The sequence below is a fragment of the Myodes glareolus genome, chromosome 3 (genome assembly GCF_982192425.1).
Source record: "Myodes glareolus chromosome 3, mMyoGla1.1, whole genome shotgun sequence".
Taxonomy (NCBI): domain Eukaryota; kingdom Metazoa; phylum Chordata; class Mammalia; order Rodentia; family Cricetidae; genus Myodes; species Myodes glareolus.
In genome coordinates this window covers 71,116,790-71,135,502 of record NC_142028.1, presented here as the reverse complement: position 1 = coordinate 71,135,502, position 18,713 = coordinate 71,116,790, and the positions used below count along the sequence as shown (strand labels likewise).

At 41.1% G+C, this 18,713-nt stretch overlaps 1 protein-coding gene across 16 annotated transcripts in view; it reads right to left on the bottom strand.

The window, feature by feature from the left end:
- Nucleotides 1-18,713, bottom strand: part of Macf1 (microtubule actin crosslinking factor 1) — a 333,972-nt gene that overhangs the window by 154,538 nt on the left and 160,721 nt on the right. For all 16 annotated transcript variants that reach the window (XM_085686536.2, XM_085686537.2, XM_085686541.2 and 13 more), the window contains 10 exons: nucleotides 7,413-7,579; nucleotides 5,428-5,540; nucleotides 5,222-5,328; nucleotides 4,518-4,637; nucleotides 4,272-4,367; nucleotides 3,589-3,716; nucleotides 3,419-3,512; nucleotides 3,084-3,238; nucleotides 2,219-2,492; nucleotides 770-898 (listed from right to left, as the gene is read on the bottom strand). In XM_085686536.2, coding sequence (XP_085542662.2) covers nucleotides 770-898; nucleotides 2,219-2,492; nucleotides 3,084-3,238; nucleotides 3,419-3,512; nucleotides 3,589-3,716; nucleotides 4,272-4,367; nucleotides 4,518-4,637; nucleotides 5,222-5,328; nucleotides 5,428-5,540; nucleotides 7,413-7,579 — 1,383 coding nt within the window. The remainder of the gene's footprint in view (nucleotides 1-769; nucleotides 899-2,218; nucleotides 2,493-3,083; nucleotides 3,239-3,418; nucleotides 3,513-3,588; nucleotides 3,717-4,271; nucleotides 4,368-4,517; nucleotides 4,638-5,221; nucleotides 5,329-5,427; nucleotides 5,541-7,412; nucleotides 7,580-18,713) is intronic.

Genomic DNA, 18,713 nt, shown 5'->3' with positions numbered 1-18,713 from the left:
TCCTCTGCACGTACTTTCAGCAGTCAGAAGCTTCTGAGCAAATCCTACGCCTGACGACTACCGAACTCCTCATCTGCTCTTTTGAAGGTGGTGGGGGTGACAAAATAAAAATCAGGAAGATAGGAGCACAGTAGTAGAGCACTTGCCTAGCAGGCAGAGAGTCCCTAAGTTTGGTCCATTACCACCAGAAAACAAACCAAGACACTCAAAAACTAAGACAGACCCATGATTGATGCAGGACTGACCAAGCGAGCAGCTTCTTCACACCAGCTCTTTACTGCAGGCTCCCAGCAAAAGGAAAAGTATGAATTTTGGAGACAGAAGTCCCGAGTTTAGATACTGCTATTTATTAATTCTGACTTCAGCTGTCAGCATCACTTTTAAAAGTTTTTCAGTTTTTTGTCAGGTGGTGGTGGTGCACGCCTTTAATCCCAGCACTTGGGAGGCAGAGGCAAGTGGATCTCCGTGAGATTGAGGCCAGCCTGGTCTACCGAGTGAGTTCCAGGACAGGCTCCAAGCCAAAGCTACACAGAAACCCTGTCTCAAAAAACCAAACCAAACCAAAAAAAATCCCACTTTTTTTTACAATGTCATTTCAAAGGTTAATAGAGACACATTGAATAAAGCCACAATTAGTTGTAAAGTGTTATTCATTATATACTTTACTTTTCAGAGCCTCCTCCTTTTCAAAAACAGCAGTGTGGAATAAACCTCCCACTACCTGCTCCTCCCCAGAACTCTCCTAATGCAGATTCTGAATGCTCTTTACCTCGTACAGCCTAGCCTCTTTGACACTCGAGCCCAGCTCCTCCACGCTGGTGTGGATATGCTGCTGTGTTTCCAGCTGCAACTCCACACTAGGCAGATCATTACCCCACTCTGCTCGTTCCAGCTTCATCTGAAAAAGAAAGCACATATGGGTTAAAACTTGCAAAAGACAGGAGAGTGGTCAGTCAATATCTGGATGAGATGATCAGGGGTAAGAGCCAGGTATAGTAGCACACATCTGTGATCTCAGCACTTAGAACAGAAGACTCAGGATTTCCAGGTCAGCCTGGACCACATAAGACCATGACTTAAATAAGCAAAATGGCAAGGTGTAAGGACTGGGCATCTAAACTGTCTCTATCATTCTATGGCTTTGTACAGGAAAATAAATTACAATCAACCCTCAAGAGCCTACAGAGGAAGCCCCATTAACTACAGCAATGGTGGCCTATGAGAAAACAACCCTGAGTTTGTCAGAAGTGGGGCTTAACACACTGAATATTCAAACATTCCCCTTTATAGAGTTACAAGACATGGTGGTGCATGCCTTAAATATCAGCACTCAGTAGGCAGAGAGGCAGGCAGATCTGAGTTTCAGGCCAACCTGGGCTATGTAATGAAACCCTGTCTTAAACAAAACAACAATAAATCATTATGAATTTCTTAATTTAATAGAGTAGCCCCCCACAAAAAAAAGAAAAGAAAAAAGAAAGATCTAAAAAATATTTTGATTCACAGCATCAGCCAATAGATCTCTTCTCCCTTTTTCTGTCCTCCCTTCCTTTTTTCTTCCTTGAGATGGAAATCCTATAAAATAGCCCAGGCTGGCCTGGAATTTATCACCTCCTGCTTTAGCCTCCTGGGTCTTGGGTTTACAGGGATAGCCTGGCACAGAACAATGTCAAATTTGAGCTATTACTGACCTAAAATATAATTTAGTAGCATTGGGCTTGTGGAATAAATACATCAGTCTTGCTTAGATTTAAGATGTATGACCAAAACAACAAAAACCGAAGAATGCACTTTCCTATCAACAAGGAACCATCAGAAGACAACTGAGATATATAGATACTACAAGTTTCCCACAAGTTACCACTTAGGGCATGATTAACAGAAGGTAACAGACTCTCCAAGAGCTTCAAGTCAGAAAAGCCCGTGACAATCTATATAAATCCTGTCCATTTAGAATATAAGGAGGAAGGAATCAGGCACGGTGGCATATGCCTGTAATCCCAGCACTCAGGAGGCTGGGGTCGGAAGATCATGTGTTCAAGGACAATGAGACTACACTGACTTCCAGATCAGCATGGGTTAAACAGTGAAGAGGCAAGGGGACATTTAAGAAGAAGGGGTCTCAGGTGCAGATAGGATCAATTATTAAGGCTTTCTCTACCAGAAACACAAAGCAACCTGGTCCTCTCTTAAGACAGTTTTCTGGACATACACCCACCTGCATCTCTTCTACCCAAGAAAGTAGTTCATATACAAATCGGAGACTGCCTTCATCTTCAGAGGAGGAGATAGATACAAGTTCAGCCCGGGTCATAGGTTTTCGAAACCAGGAGGTAGAAGAATGAGTTGTCTTGTTCAGGGGTTCTGCTTTCAGATGTGTAGTGGTTAAGGTAGAGGGTGGGACCAATTCAAGTGACGTAAAATGGCCTTTCCGGTATAGATTCGTACACTCTAAGCGCAGGGTGACCAGCTCGTCCTGCAGACGCATGACCCTGGAGGAGAAGAGTAAACTTAAAACAAGCTTAAAATAAAATCTTCATTATCTATTTAACAAGCACATGATAAAAATAAAAATGGGACCATATCAAGAAAAGTGTTTTGAAAAAGTGTTACAGGAATGTAAAGTGGTATTTTTAACATCATCTAGTTTGGAGTTTTCGAGGCAAATGCAAAACTAAAGTGTTAATTGGAAGGAAGTAATGTAATATTTATACGACTTCTAAAGGTCATAAAAAAAATAAATGCTGGACTGCCATGTGACTTTAAACACTGCTTATCCTCTCTGCAGACCTGTTTCCCCATCTGTAAAATGAGTTCACTAGACCCCAGTGATTCAAAGTCAAGTGTTCTAGCATACCTCTGCAGGTCACTCTGAAACAGAAATGCGGTAAGATGACATAGTGACCGAGAAATATACTATAGACACTTAATAGGATGGGTGTGCAAAAAGGGAAACTCAGCCCAGGCAATGTCCTGCTTGGGTGTACATGCAGCAGCCCCAGAAACAGAGTTCTGATATTCAAGTTAAAGATTCAGTACCTGGCTCTTATGTCAGCCCTCCCTATGAGCCCCTTCCTCCTCACCTAAAGGCCAGTTCTTCCAGCTGGTAGTACTTCTCATCCCGGAGGATCTGGAGATCCACCTGCAGCTGCCTGATGAGACCTTCGCACTCTTGAATGTACATGATGACATCTGACTCACACTGGACTGGCTGTCCTGATTCCAGATGTGCAGCATCCTGTGACAGAAGAGAGTCTGGGTGAGAAAATGTCACTGCTCTCACCCACTAGGAGGGAGGGAACTGAGGAAAAGGAAGTAACACAGCTGGATTCCTCAGCTGTTAACTTTGACTGTTAGAGCAGCTGGGTACAAAGTGGAAAGCATGTGACATAAGATGTAGGACGAAGCAAATACTTACAGCCTGCAGTGTATTCTTCGCTAGTGTCAGTTTTTCTTCACAGTTCAAAGCACCATTCTGTATTTTATTTGCAATCTGAAGCAGCAATTCCAGCCTAAAAAAATAAAAACCATAATGAAGTACAGACTCAAAGCAGCACTAAGGAAAGCCAGTCTGCCACCCGGGCCCACCTTTCCACAGCAGGCCGTAGGGATTTCTCTCGCTCCAGCATTTCAATGATGAGTTTCCCCCATTCTTCTTCTACATGATTAGGGTGGTAGCCTTGAGGCAGTTTAATTCTGCCAAATTCAATCCACACCTGAAAGAGATACTTTTCAGTGCCCAGCCACAGCCTACCCTCCGGACTGTTTTGATCTGTTTCTGTATTTTGCTTCTTGCTTTTTTATTGTTGTTGTTGTTGTTCCCGTCAAGCAGTAGTTTTTCACACTATCTAATACAGGAAAAGAATAAAGCATCTAACAACTTAAGAGTCAAAACATTTGTATCTAAACTCTAACATGCAGAGACCACTTGCTCTAAACCATCCCATCCCTTCTATCATTTCTAGAAATCTGTCTTCTAAATGAACTTGATACTGGCAAGGTTAAATCCACCCAACTCTATAGTTTCCCTCTAAAGACTTAGTTTGACTCTAAAAAGCAAGGAAAAAAGGATTTCTGAATAGAGATACTGTTTTTCAATGACTCCTTTACTAATGACAGTTTGTGTGATACTTTACCACAGAGTTCCAAGACTGGCTGAGGGTATCACTACCCTCGGCAGTGATAAAAGGGGAGCATGTGGAATCTATTAGGAAACAACGAGAGTACAAACTGGCAAACCCCACGTCTTAACAAGAAATATGCTTCCTTACCTCCAGTAACTTATATAACTCTTTGATTCTTCCTTTCTCTCTCTCCTTGGCAAGAATTTCTGTTTCTTTGAAGTGTATATATTGGTTATAAAGTGCCTACAAATATTAATATTTGATGAATGAATTAATAGACCAAAGCAACAGGGACCAATTTTTCACACCACTTCCCCCATCCCAGCAGCATAAATCTCTGAAGCTTACTCCCAGAGAGAATTCATAAAAAGCAACTTAAGTCCATGCTTTTACCTTTAGTTCAACAGGGTTCTGGGGGAAAGATTTATCTGACATCAAGATCGTATGCTGTCTGATCCAGGGAAGGAGTGAGTCCACTCGGCTTTGGTATTCTTGCCACCTGGCATCCACCTCCTATGGTCAGAAGGCAGACACTGTAGACCAGATTTGCATGCAGCAGAAACAAGGACAAAGTGGCTCAGACCACCCCAGGCCATGAAAAACCCTCTTCTAATTGCCTAGACAGATGTCCAACTTAATACTCAAAGTTTCAGTTTCAAATCTCCCCAAGGAACCCAAAGCTGCCATTCAATATCTTGACACATAGACAGACTATAAACCAAGCTACTAAAATTAAGGTCAACAATATTTGTCAGACATGGTGATTCTTCACATTGTAATTGCACCACTCGGGGGTTGAGGCAGCAGGACCATGAGTTCAAGGCTAGCCTAGAGCTCAGCCATGTCGCCTATTCAAACTTGTATCAGTAGCCAAGAAAACACTGCATCATCTTGAATTACGGCTGGGGATGGAAACAGCATTCTTTGCTGGCATTTAACATCAAATGGTCTATGTTAGATGGCATAAAATTAGGAATACCAAGGCTCATTCTTAAGGACAGTGGGTCTTTGTAAATGCATAAGAATCTAAGTAACACTATCTAATGAAGGCACTCTATTTCAATGAAACAAGGTATTTTAGGAAAATGTTCTTTTACCGTAGCACTGATCCCTTCTCCGCCCTCAGGGACTTTGGGGAAGGCATCATAAATTGAAGACACGTAAGTGATTACAGACTTTTCATCTGGAGATGGTACATCCACATCTGAGAGAAAGATAGAATTTCTTCGTCAGAATGAGGAACTTGCCAGGAGAAGGAATTATGAAAACATGTTAAATGTACTTAAATTTCAGTAACTCTCACCTTCTGCATCCAGCAATCTGGTGACCCCAAGTCTCTCGGCTACTTCAAAAGCCTGTTCCAGATTCTCCCGGTTACTCTGGATTTGCACTCTTTCCATATCTACCAGATCGGGTCTGTAAAGGTCCACCAACGCAAGTGAAAAACCACTGTCTATCCAGCACATAAGCTCACACAAGGAGAACCTAACAGTTCCCAGAACTGAAAACTGTCAGAGGCCATGAGAATATACAGCATACGGCAGTCGATAATTCAAATGTCACCAAGCAGGGGGTGACTCTGATGGGGGCTAATCCTGTCAAGGCAATACCTGAAGGATCATCAACTCTTTTTTGCTCACTTTTGCTAAAACATCTTGGTGTCTCCTCAATACCTGCATTGTAGTATGTAATCTCATGTGATATGTATATGTAATCTCATGATTACATCTCAATCTTATGGGGGGGCACATATATCTGTGGGTGATCAGGAAGATGACTCTTCATTTATCTGTATAATCTTTATATATAGAATATATACTGTGACATGCTTCATAACTAGATCTATTTGTCCCATGAAGACTATAGACACTTAAAAGCCTGCTTTGTTCCTTTTGGCTTAGACTAACTGCACACAATTAGCTCACTTTTACCTCAGAGCAAGTTCAAACTAGACTAAAGGCTTTCTGTAAACAGATTGTAAGTTTAAAATTTTATAGTTATGCACAAAGTCAAAGTCGCAGATGTCAAACCTAGGTTGCTACACAAAGCACCCTAAGAAAAGTATGCCAAGTCTTCACTTGCCACTCTGCTAACAACAGAACTATGTTTCAAACATGTTAAATGTACTTAAATTTCAGTAACTCTCACCTTCTGCATCCAGCAATCTGGTGACACTATCTAATACAGGAAAAGAATAAAGCATCTAATGGCTTTGTCACTGGGCACTGTACCCCCTCCCCAATCTGGTCATGATCTTACTCCAGTAACCTTGGAACTTTGGGTTACCATGGAAGAGGCTCAGCTCCCTATTGCTTACCCTAGGAATGTGCTTTCTACCAATGAGACTAACTCTTGTAATTTCTTTTTAATCACTTAAATGTTTCTGTAAAGAGACGAGTTTTTAGTCTAGAAGAGAAGAAGGTAGGAGGATAAGTTGGGAGGAATTAGAAGTAGTACAGAATTAGAATAGAAACAGAATAATAGAGACTGATTGGAAAAGCACATAGTGAAAGAATTTGATTATTTGTCCTCAGATATCCAAAGAAAAAAGTCTTTTGCATTTGCTGTGTGGCCAGTCTAAACCTTGAAGAGAGTCTTGGAGCTAGTCCCCAAAGGCTTTCACTAGAAAACACTGAGTGAACTAGAGAGAAAGTAGGAGACAGGAAGATACCAATCCTGAACCTACTTTTAATTGCATACTAGGCACCTAATGCTACCCAATTCCAAGTTTACACAAATTCATAAACTAGTACACAGTGAAAATTGATATATGTGTACGACCACCCAGAGCTCAAATTATTTTTTTGTGGTTAAAATTCCTATCTTCCTTCCTCATGTCATACCAACTCACCTGCCGCTCCTTACTTTGGTCCGGTCCCTCTTGAGGCCCTGTGTACTTGTTCTTTCACCTACTTGGGATGCTCTGACCCCAGAGCCTGCATGGCTCCCTCTTGAGACCCTCATCTACCTCTGGTCATCTCTGTCCAAATTACCACAGCCCTATAATTATGTTCTTCCACGGTGCCTGCCACTATATGACAACACCCAGTTCTCTGTTTACTGCTTGTTCTCCCCAGTGGACAGTCAGCTCCCTGAAAGCAGGAACACTGATTGGTTCACTGCTTTGGCCAGTGCCTAGAACAGTAGGGCTCAATAAAGACTGCTTTTCAAAACAGAGCAATAAATTAGAGTCTAAGCCTTGGTGGGAGGGGAAGATGGTGTAACAGCTCATTACAAATGGGGTGGGAAGAATTCCTTCTAAGAGCAGTGAGAATCCACTGTACGTACCTGTATCTGTGAATCAGTGCATTGAACATTTTCCCGTCGCTCCAGCAGGAAGAAAAGTTGGTGCATTTGATTCCTGTGTAACCAGCTGTTACTTTCTGAGTCCACAAGAGTAGTTTCTCCTTGGCTGACATATCCCCTGATTCCCCACTAATGTAGATATCAGATATCTGCAAACACATAGGACATGGAATAACTCCTTCAAATACAATAAAGTCTGTTGTCTTTCTCTTTTCTCTATATTATGACTAATAAAGGAAGAAAGACCCAAGACTGGCTAGCAACACTGTGAATGTCAACTCCAACAGATATTCAACATCTCTGGTAACCAGAGAAACACAAATTAAAACTTATCAGACTGGCCTGGTGCTGGGGGCACATGCCTTTAATTCCAGCACTTGGGAGGTAGAGGCAATTTGATCTTTGAGTTTGAGGCCAGCCTGGTCTACAGAATGAGTTCCAGAACAGCCAAGACTTCAAAGGGAAACCTTGTCCCAAAAAACCAAACCCATCAACCAAGCAAACAAGAAAACCAAAGCAACAAAACAAAACACCCAAAACCTATCAAATAAGTAAAGGCTGGTTGGTCTATAATGCTAACAATTAAAAATGGAGAGAATATTCAGAATTGGATATTATCATTTGAAAGTATACTATGGAGAATATAAACACATTTATGCAGGATGTCAGTTTTAAATCAAATACTTATTTATAAAGAATGTATTTATTTTTATTTTATATGCATCGTTGTTTTGTCTGCATGTATATGTGAGAACAATATACATATATACATAAAGCAGACAATAAGACACCCAAGTGTCTTATACTAAATTTTACATATTTAACTCAAAATAAATGAGATTATAACAGAGCATCCATCCGCTAGGTTCTCAACTTATTTTGGATTTTTAAATTTTTACAATAGTTTAAGACTGTACTTACTGTTGGCCAGCCAGTGGTGACTCACACTTTTAATCCCACTGAGGGGCAGAGGCAGGTGGATCTCTGTGAATTTGAGGCCAGCCTGGTCTACAGAGTGAGTTTCAGGACTGGCTCCAAAGCTACAGAGAAATTCTGTCTCAAAAAACCAAAAAGAGTGTACTTACTGTCAAGTACTGTTTTATATGTTCAGCAAAATCATGTTCAATAAGTTATACCAGTTATGAAATATTTTATTATTATAATAAAAGGCTTTGATTGTGTTAGATAATTTTGCCCAACTATGGGCAAAAAAATGTTCTGTGCAGTCTAAAGTGGTCCAGGTTAAATTATGAGGCTCAGTAGGTTAATGTATTAAATACATTTTTAAATTACAGAGATAATACAATTTCAAATTAAATACATAAATCAAACTGGGATATAACCCTGTTTTGAGTAAGGGTACTTCTATTATTTTAAAATCAGGAAAATTGGGGCCAGAAAGTTCAATACTTTATTTAGGAAAACACACACACACACACACACACAACCCCAAAACAAAACAAAACAACCAAACCCTGCAGACTTCTAAATACTGCCAAAATGTTTGAAGGCAGACAGCAAGAATAGTATAGATAGTTTGCATAGAGCCCAGGAAGCCACTTACATGTCAAAGTGAAATGAAATGGCAGAACAAGCAGCAAACTCATGGGTACAGTTTTGCCCTTGACAGGTATATTCATACAAAGGAAATTCAGACTAGTGCACTTTGATAATGCCTAATAATAAGATGATTCTACAAATCTTTTTATCACTCACCACCTCTCTGCTGACTCCATATTTACCTGACAACTTTCAAATTATTGTTTCACATACATACATACGTACATACATATACACATTAAGTATGTGCGTACGCACATACGTACATACATACTATAAAGCTAAATGATTGCTGCAGATACTCAACAACTTTACAGTTATAATTCATTTTATAAATTAATTCAGACCCATCAATCACTTATAAATATAAACCATGTGAAACTATGCTATAAAATTCAATCAATTCCAAGTTTGATAGAGAGAGTCACGAAGCTGCAAAGTAAGGACTCAGTAATAGTACATTCAACCCAACAGCCAGCACCCTATGGGCTCAGTATAAACAGTCTCTTTCTAAAGTCAGCTCTATTTCCATTCCCTTCACCAATATTTCTACTAGACACTGACATATACCCATCACTTTCATTGCAGCTGCTTCATGTACATATTAAGAAAGATCATAAAATAGATTTGGTGAAATGAAACAAGGAAAGAATTGACAAAACAAATTCTGAGCATTAGCGTTCTTTACCAAAAACTAAATTCTAATTATTTAACCAAAATAAGCACAACCGTCTCTCTAATGACATCCCCTACCTGCCAATCACCGTTTCAGCCACAATGCCTATATGCACATTGCATTAATTGGTATATGTACATAAGTTTTGCCAGCATGTATTATACACCATACGCATGCAGTGCCTTAAGAAGACATTGGAGCCCCCGGAACTGAACTTGGGTCCCCTAAAGGGCAGCCAGTGCTCTTACTACTAAGGCAATTTCTCCAGCCCCTGCATTGAAACTATTTCATTGAAGAGCTTTGCTTCAGATTTTCAACACAGGTTTGATGAGACAATGTTTGGTTCCTTAGGGGAAGAAAACAGCACCACGCTTGGATTGCGACCTTTCCAGACTGTAAACTAGGTTGTGAAAAATGTGACTATCATTGCAAGCATCTCAGTAGTTAAGTTTGAGTTTTATCCACCTTTTCTTGTGATGCTCTCATGTAGTATGCATACCATCACTAGGGTCTACAGAAGCATTTACCTTAACACTCAAATACAGAGATCCGGCTTTCATCAGTTTCCTCCCCTGGCCGAGTGGAAAGATAACCTCAACATCATGCCAGCGACTACACGTATCTGCTCGAACTTCCTCCCATCACATACTACCCAAGCTTCAGTTAATTTCTTCTCCAAAGAAGTGTAACAACATAAAACATCCCCAGCATCTACAGAAAAGTCAGGTGTGGAAGTGTGATAGGCAGACCCTTAGAGCTCACCCCAGCTAGACTAGGCAATAGGTAAGCTGCAGGTTCAGTAAGAAACCAAAAACCAAGGTAGAATGAAACTGAGGAAGATGCTCTATGTTATAAACCTCTGAACTCTATACTCTTGTGCACACCGGCATTCACGTGTGTGCACACGCATACACACACACACACACACACACACATTTTCTACTTATGTCCATGCTCCCTCCACAGAAAAAATGAAAAACAATATTAAAGTTACACTGTATAATTGATTTAGAATTTTTATAATTATATTAAAAATACTATTCAAATGCTATCTTTGCTACCAGTATCTTTTTTTTTAATAGGAAAAACTACTTGATGAGCAATTTTCTAGAAATATCACCTACATCTCTTTTTTAATATTTTTGTAATACAGCCATGTTTTTCTGAGTCTGGGTTTCCAGAAATTTGATTCCAAACCACAAGAATCTAACTGTTTTATACTGAATTGATGACCACTAGGCTATGGGAGCTTTATAACTAATATAAATAACTTATAAACCATTAATGTGGGGCTGGCAAAATGGCTCAGTGGGCAAAGGGCACTTGTCACCAAGCCTGACAACCTGAGTTAAATTCTCTCAGGACCCATTGAGTGTATGGAAAGAAGTGACTCCTCCAAGTTGTCCTCTGATCTACACACACACACGCACACACACACAAAAGAGGAGAGGTGTGTGTGCAGGCCAGAAGACAACCTCAGCTGTTGTTCCTCAGTTTTCAAACACCTTTTTGTTGTTTTGTTTTTAAAGACTGGATCAGCTGGACTGTGGTGACGCACTTTAATCCCAGGATTTGAGAGGCAGAGCTTGAGTTCCAGGCCAGGCCAGCCTGGTCTACAGAGAGTTCCAGGACAGCCAGGGCTACATACAGAAGCCCTGTCAGGGAGAAGAGGGGACATAACAGGATCTATTACAGTCCTGAAACTCACTGGCTGGCTGTTTTCACTTCTCCAGCTCTGTGACTACAAGTTATCATGCCTGAATTTTTATATATGAGTTCTGGGGATCCTTGTGTTAGCAAGACAAGCACTTACTGGGTTATCTACAAAATTTATTTAGGTCTGTGTGTGTGTATGTGCATTCATGCATGCATGTACACACAGGCAAAGGTTAGAAATCAACTTTGGGTGTCTTCCTCCTCTACCACTGTTCACCTTGCTTTTTTTTTTTGGTGTTTTTTTGTTTTTTTTTTTAATAGGGTCTCTCATTGAATTTGGAACTCAGCAATTCAGCAGTAATAGCCACTCTCCTGACTTTTTATGGGTACTGGGGATCCAAGCCCTGGCCTGTAATCTTGCGCAGGAAGACCTTTACTCACCAAATCATCCATCCAACCTCTTAAAAACATTTTAATTTCTTTATTTCTCTGTTTGTTCATTTGGTGTGTGTGTGTGTGTGTGTGTGTGTGTGTGTGTGTGTGTGTGTGTGTGTGTGTGTTGGAGGGCATGTGTGTTTACTCCACCATGCATGTGGGTATCAGCTTGGAGGAGCTGGTTCTGTTTTCATCATGCAGGTTCCAAAGGTGGAACTCAGCTGGAAAGCAAGTACCTTTTTCATCCACTGAAGCATCTCTTTGTCCTTTGAAAAACATTTTCAGTATTAAGGTTTATATATAGTTACATATAACACTTCAAGTTAGAAGGCTATATTCCCAAGGAGAATAACTGGATCTCCTTGGCTCTTTTGTCTCTCATTTTCTTTAAATGGATTATGTCACTTGATCTCTACCCAAATTAGTACAGATTGAACTAGTACATGGTGACATAGATTTATTCAGTTAATCTTGCCTGTTTTGTTTTTTGGTAATGAGCTAGCTATAACTTCACTGAGAGGCCATAACAAAACTGTATAAAAACTCAAAACCAGTAATAAGTTTTGTTTACAGCAGCTACCTGAAGCTAAAAAGTTCATCTCAGCTTTGTCATATCTAACAGTTATCTAAAAATTATCTATTATCTATGTCTAATAAGCAGCAATAATAATAGAACCCCAAGAGAGTCTCAGGAGGATGGAAATTTACTGTGCTTTGCAAAGATCAATAAGATTTCTTAAATGAGTATGACTTAGATTCATCCTTAAAGGATGTTACAGAACTGAAAAACGGAAAGGAAAAGAGAATTCCAAACTAAACACTGAGATAATAAAATTATCTTTTGGAGGCCAGTCTAGGCTACGTAGTGAGACCTCACACATACCCTAGAGGTAGGGTAAATAAGGGGTTGATGTGTTAAGATGGGAAAGTTGAAATTGGAAAAGAAAGGAAAGAATGTTGGACAGAAATTAGATTATGGAGCATTGGAATGCTAGGCTGAGGAGCTAGACTTGTAACTCTGTATCAGCCTGAGGAAATGAAAGGACTAGATGCTCTGAGCACACACGTGCTTGATTATGGTACAACGGAAATTCCCAGCTGACCTCAAACGGTTAGAAAGAAGCCATCACACCCTGAAAACTTTCATTTAAGAACAGTAAGGGAGGGTCAGCGCATAGCTTATTATAAACGTCCAAGCAGGGAAACTTCCTAGCAGCTAGCAGCTGTGAATCTCAGGAGAGGTCAGTGGAAGACCTACAGAGTTCTAATTCAGAACTTTGTAAGAGAAGGTAACAAGAATGAAAGGCTAAGGTCATATAGGGTGTGTACATTTTTATTCTAAATTATGGTATAAATTTATATTTGTCCCCAGAGGCTAAATCCTCCTGCAATAGGCATTTTTAAGGTTTTTTTGCCATGAATAGTATAAATGACATCATATGACTCAGCAGTGAGTCTTCTTATGTGTATGAGGCAACTGTAGGGACTGTGTGCTGTGTGTATGTGCGCATGAACTACTTGTTCCTGAGAGGTTCTCATTTTTATACAAGGGAATTTTCCTTTTCATGCTATTTATAAAACTTTTAAAATGATATTAATTGCTAATACACACTGAACTTTGCTTTCAACTCATTTAACTCCCATTAACAGTCCTACCAACTGCATGCTATGATGACCCACAATATACAGATTCACAAGGTACACTATAAACTGCAGGGCTGGGATTCAAAACCAGCTAATCCATTCCACACTTGTAACCCACTTCAGCTGGACATGTCAAACATTCCGAACTGTAGCCCCCTTTTAGTATATGCATTAAATAATATAATAATTTTATCACTACTGTTATGTTTCATTTTCCCCAATCTACCATATGAAATGTTGTAGCACAAATTCTAATTGGTCGTAATAATAAATACTCGGAGTCAGCTATGAGGGGGTGAAAGCTGAAGGATCAGAGAAGCAGAGCAGCCAACCACTGGAAAGGGGTATCCTGTCCTCAGACTGTCTCTTCGGACTGACTGCAACCTCAGACTGACAGCTTCAGACAGCATACTATCTCAATGAAACCTGATTGCATGATATTTCTTATATTCCTCTTCCTGTCCAGCCATATTCCTTCCTGTCTCTACTCCCTAGTGCTGGAATTAAAGATATGTGTCTTCCAAGTACTGGGATTAAAGGTGTGAGCCACCACTTCCTGGTTCTGTTTCTTTTTTAGACTGGATTGATTTTCTGTAGCCCAGGATGGCCTTGAACTCACAGAGATCAGTCTGCCTCTGTCTCCCAGGTGCTGGGATTAAAGGCGGGCACCACTACTGCTTGGTCTCTATGGCTAACTAGTGGCTCACTCAGCACTCTGATTTTCAGGCAAGTTTTATTTGTTAGATCACAAACAAAATATCACTAGAAAATGTAAAATTTCAAATACATACCAAAAGGTAACAGTAAAAGCTGCTATACACCCAGCACCTAGCTTCACCATTATTAGCTACTTTGTTTCATCCACACTGCCCAATTGACTTTAATTATTACTATTAAAAGATATATATTATTTTCTCCATAAACACTTCAGTAATTGTCTTCAAAATGTTTCTTAAGATAACATCACTATTGTAGGCCCAAAGTAATAATTCTATATGTTTTTAATTAACTTTTTGCTTGATTTGTTTTTTGAGATGGTGGTCTCACATAGCAGGCCCCTGGTTGGGTTAGAATTCACCATGTAGCTGAGAGTCATGAAATACTGCTATTCCTCCTGCCTTTATCTCCCAAGGGCTGGGTATGTACAAGCTACCCTGCCCAGTATTTAATTAAGTACATATTTAAAAAGAAAAATCTTAAAAAATACTAATCAAAACTATCGTCTACATTTTCCCAGTAATATCACGTCTAGTTGAGTTTTGCTTTTTTCTTACAATATAAAACCAAGGTGAGTAAAACAACTCCCCTATGATAAAAGAGGAGAAATGGGGAAAGGATTGAAAAAGGCCCAGAAAACAGTATACCAGCTGACCTCATCCCCATTGTTGGCCCCAGAACTTATATAGCTACCCCCCTCCAAATTGTAGGGGCGCTGAGGTGTGTGAAGGACATATGAAGCTCACTTCCTTGTGCAGTAGGATCCACTAACTGTATGGGCAAGACACTGGTGGCAGGAGCTAAGATGGGAAGATGAAGGGATTTTCCTTGTTTAAAGGAGCCCAGTGTTCTAGACACTGACAGCAGATAGGAACAGAGTCCTGGAAGGAGGGAAGGGCCACGAGGCCTTGTCTGACCTCAGAGCACAGCTGCTCTCCCTCCAGCTTCTCAGTGCTCTGAAAGCCATGCTTGTTGGCTGCCCTCTACCCGCCTGCTTCTACTCTCACTAGTTCCTGATAACAGAAGTTCCAACTGCACACTGGCCACAAATAACTTCCACTGTCTAAAATATGCACTTGGCAAGAATGGGCATCAGTTCCATTTCTGAAAAGCAACAAACTCATGGTATAAGGTTGTGTCACCAAAGCTCCATGAGTACGCCTGGGCCAAACAGCATGAGGCAGAACAAGTTTATACAGACAGATGCTACTCTGTAACTAACATTATTCTCTGGGATGTATTATTACTCTAACACATTAGAAACAACAGTAGAGAGCCAGAAGGTGTGTGATCAGCCACAGCTGCTCCTCCAATCGTGCTGGCCTCGTGCTTCCACTACAGCGGGAGCTTGTACTCAAGACAGATGCTTGTCCAGGGGTCCCACCCCACATTCACAGATACCTATGTAGTCAGAACATGCTGCCCTCTCTCTTCCTAGCTGTTGCTGTCCTATAGGCCTGTGGATAGTTGGCAAATAAGGGACAAGGTCCCTGAAGACACATTACCACACAGAGATGATACTGGTTTCATGACCCGTGGCTTTAATGATTTTAATTCTAAAGGAATTTCACATTTAACCTATGAAGTTATTTCTTAGAAGTTATTTCTTAGGTTACATATGTCCGTCCATAGTCCACAGCTTAGCCACAAAAAAAAAAAAAAAGTCTGCATCTCTAGAACTTGTTTCATATGCTGCAGAGGCCAACACACCAATAAAAGTTCAACCATGGATGATCTACATGCTATACTGTATGCTACCCAGAATTGCCCTGTGACCGTACCTCGGTATCCAGTTTTCTGAATTCTCAGGTGATTTTTGAGACCTAGAAATATTACTACCATTGCCAAACAAGACATATTAAAGCCCTAAACAAGTTCAATCACAAAGTGAACTTTGTGGCTTTGAACTTTCAAACTGCCCCAATCTCATTCCTCTTCTCCTATACAAACACACAATGAGTGTGATCATTAGATACAACCTCACAGGGAAGAAACTACATTAGCTCTACTAATAATACCACTCTCCAGAGAGAATAGCAAGCACCTTGAAGACAACTGCCTTGCTCCCCAAGCCTTCAAGATTCCTTATGCCCCCATATCAATCTTAGGAACTAAGCTAGGCTTCCCTTTACCCTTTATGCTACACCACAACTTCTTAAAGGGGATAAACAAAACAACACCCTGCCTAAGTATGCAGAATATCTAGCACTGCACCTTGAAAGATAATCCTGCCAGAGAGCTTCAGCAATTCTACTACATGGAAATGTAACACCTGGGATTCCCCAGAGCTAACAAGACTTGGTTTTAAGCATCAAGGGACAGACCTGAAATAGATTATGCTTGCCAAACCCTAGCAATCCCCCATGTAGTGCGAAGTTTGAAATGCACCAAGACCCTGACTGTTTACCCTACTCTACTTTAATATGATTGACAGGCAGGAATCCAAAAGACAGTTTGATTACCCCAAATATACCACCCACCTCCTCCAGACCCCACGATCAGTATGGCTTGCCTCCAAAGACAGGGTACCATCCTCTTCTGAGAAGGGTGTGGAGGTCTTTTCAGGTTCTGTATCTTCAGACCGGATCCCATGGAGGGGTAGCCCATCACTGCCATAGCCAGAGGAAGATGGCAAAATGCTCACGGTGATGCCACCAACAGATAAATCACTCTGGGAAGCAGGCAATATGGGACCCCGGAGGGACACTTCACCCACTTGGGTAGCTTCTATGTGAATAGGGTTTACTGACTGTTTTAGTATTGATGAAGCAACAGAATACTTAGCAATCCAAGAACCTGTGGGAGGGGCACTCAGAACATTCTTGGTTCTTCCCCCTACACTCCATCCCTCTGAAAGTTGGTCTTGATCTCCTGTGTCAGAGGCGTAGTCTGTCCCAGGCAAAATGCTGCTCTGAAATCCAAGCAGCGTGCTTCCCTGTTCCACTGCAGTTTCTCCTTGCAAAGGCAGCAGCACAGCCCTGCTGCTGCAGGATGCTGTCCTCGGAAATTCCACCAGTTGGCTCACAGACTTCTCACAGTTCCTTTCCGCTGGGTTATCAAGCAGGTGAGCAATGACTGTCATACCCTTTTCCAGGGAATCCCAGACCATTCCAACAACTGATGACTCATCCTCCAACAAAAGGTGAGCAGTTTGGATCTCTGCTTGGAATCTCTCCTTTACCTGCACAATCATCCCTTGATCACCCACCCCTGAGTTGGGAGCTGAGTCTCCAAGCAACAAAACGTCTGATGGGGGATGCTCTGCCCCTCCCACTCCGTGCTCCTTTGGGAGACTCGCTGTGAACTTGGTTAGGGTTTTAGTCTCTTCAATGACTCCAGTGACTTCCAAAGGCTTCTCTTTGTGAGGTGCTTCTAGAGTAGGGGTTTTCTTCCCTCTCCACTTCCTTTTGAACCGAACCCTCTTCTTGGGAGATAAGGGAGCCTTCTCAGGAACAGCTATGGACTCTTTCGGCTCCTTAACACAGCCCAGTGAATTTCCCATTTCTTTCCTCTCTCAATCTCAGAAAAAAATGCAGTTAAATCAGTCCTTAGATCCCAGAGAAATTCCAATGTCGGCTTCATCGGATTCGATGCACATTAAAAAAAATAAAAAATAAAAAAGCACTATGCCGGCAATCCCTCCTATCCTCTCCTCCCTCCCCGCCTCTCGCCTCTCTCTGTCTCTTCCAGCCGCTCGATTCAGACAGCCATCTTACAGGCTCAGAGCTGCAACAAGACAAATTTCAAAGCATCTCACTGCAGTTCAGAAATCACTTGACCTAAAAGCAGACAGAAGCCGGATTGGCTGCTGCTTCCTCTCTCGAAATATGAGGTAATTGGAGCACTGCCCTCAGTAACACAAACAGAACGCAAAAAGGAGCTAGAAATCAGGGAGAGGGAGGAGGAGGGGAGAACGTAAGAGTAAATGGAAAAGGGAGGGGAAAGGAAGAGAGGTACCCTGGAGGGAGGAGGAGGAGGAGAACAATATCAAAGAGGGGGGAAGCAAACCAGCTCAGCTGGTACTAACCAGCAAGGGGAAGGGAGATGAGACTGGAGAAGCTGCAATTATGGCTCCCAAACTCCAAAATGAAATACGTTTTAATCACTGCTCCAAAATACCCAAAGGAGAATAGCAAGTAAGATATACGTAATCATATTTTAACCTAAGAAAGACTAGAGCTGACTCCTTCCATTAAGAAAAGGAAAAGGGGCATGGACAATCTAATCTCCTGTGGCATCTATGGCCATTTCCAAAGAAAGAAAGAAAAGCATCCATTAATTTTGATGGCCATTAACACATGGATGAAAGACCTGGAAATCGATTTATGAGTATAGTATGTTAAAGCTTGATGGACAGGTGATCACTTGCTAATAAAATATAAAAAGCCAGTTCTCCAACAGCATTTGACAATTGTTCATTAGTAATCATCAATGCTGCTTTTACCAAAATATGACACTACCATATTTTAAACACTATGTATGTGCCAAATAGTGTAAAGGTATGTGTGTATGTGCTTGTGCCAAATACTGTAAAGGTGTGTGTGTGTGTGTGTGTGTGTGTGTGTGTGTGTGTGCGCGTGCACGCATTATCCTGT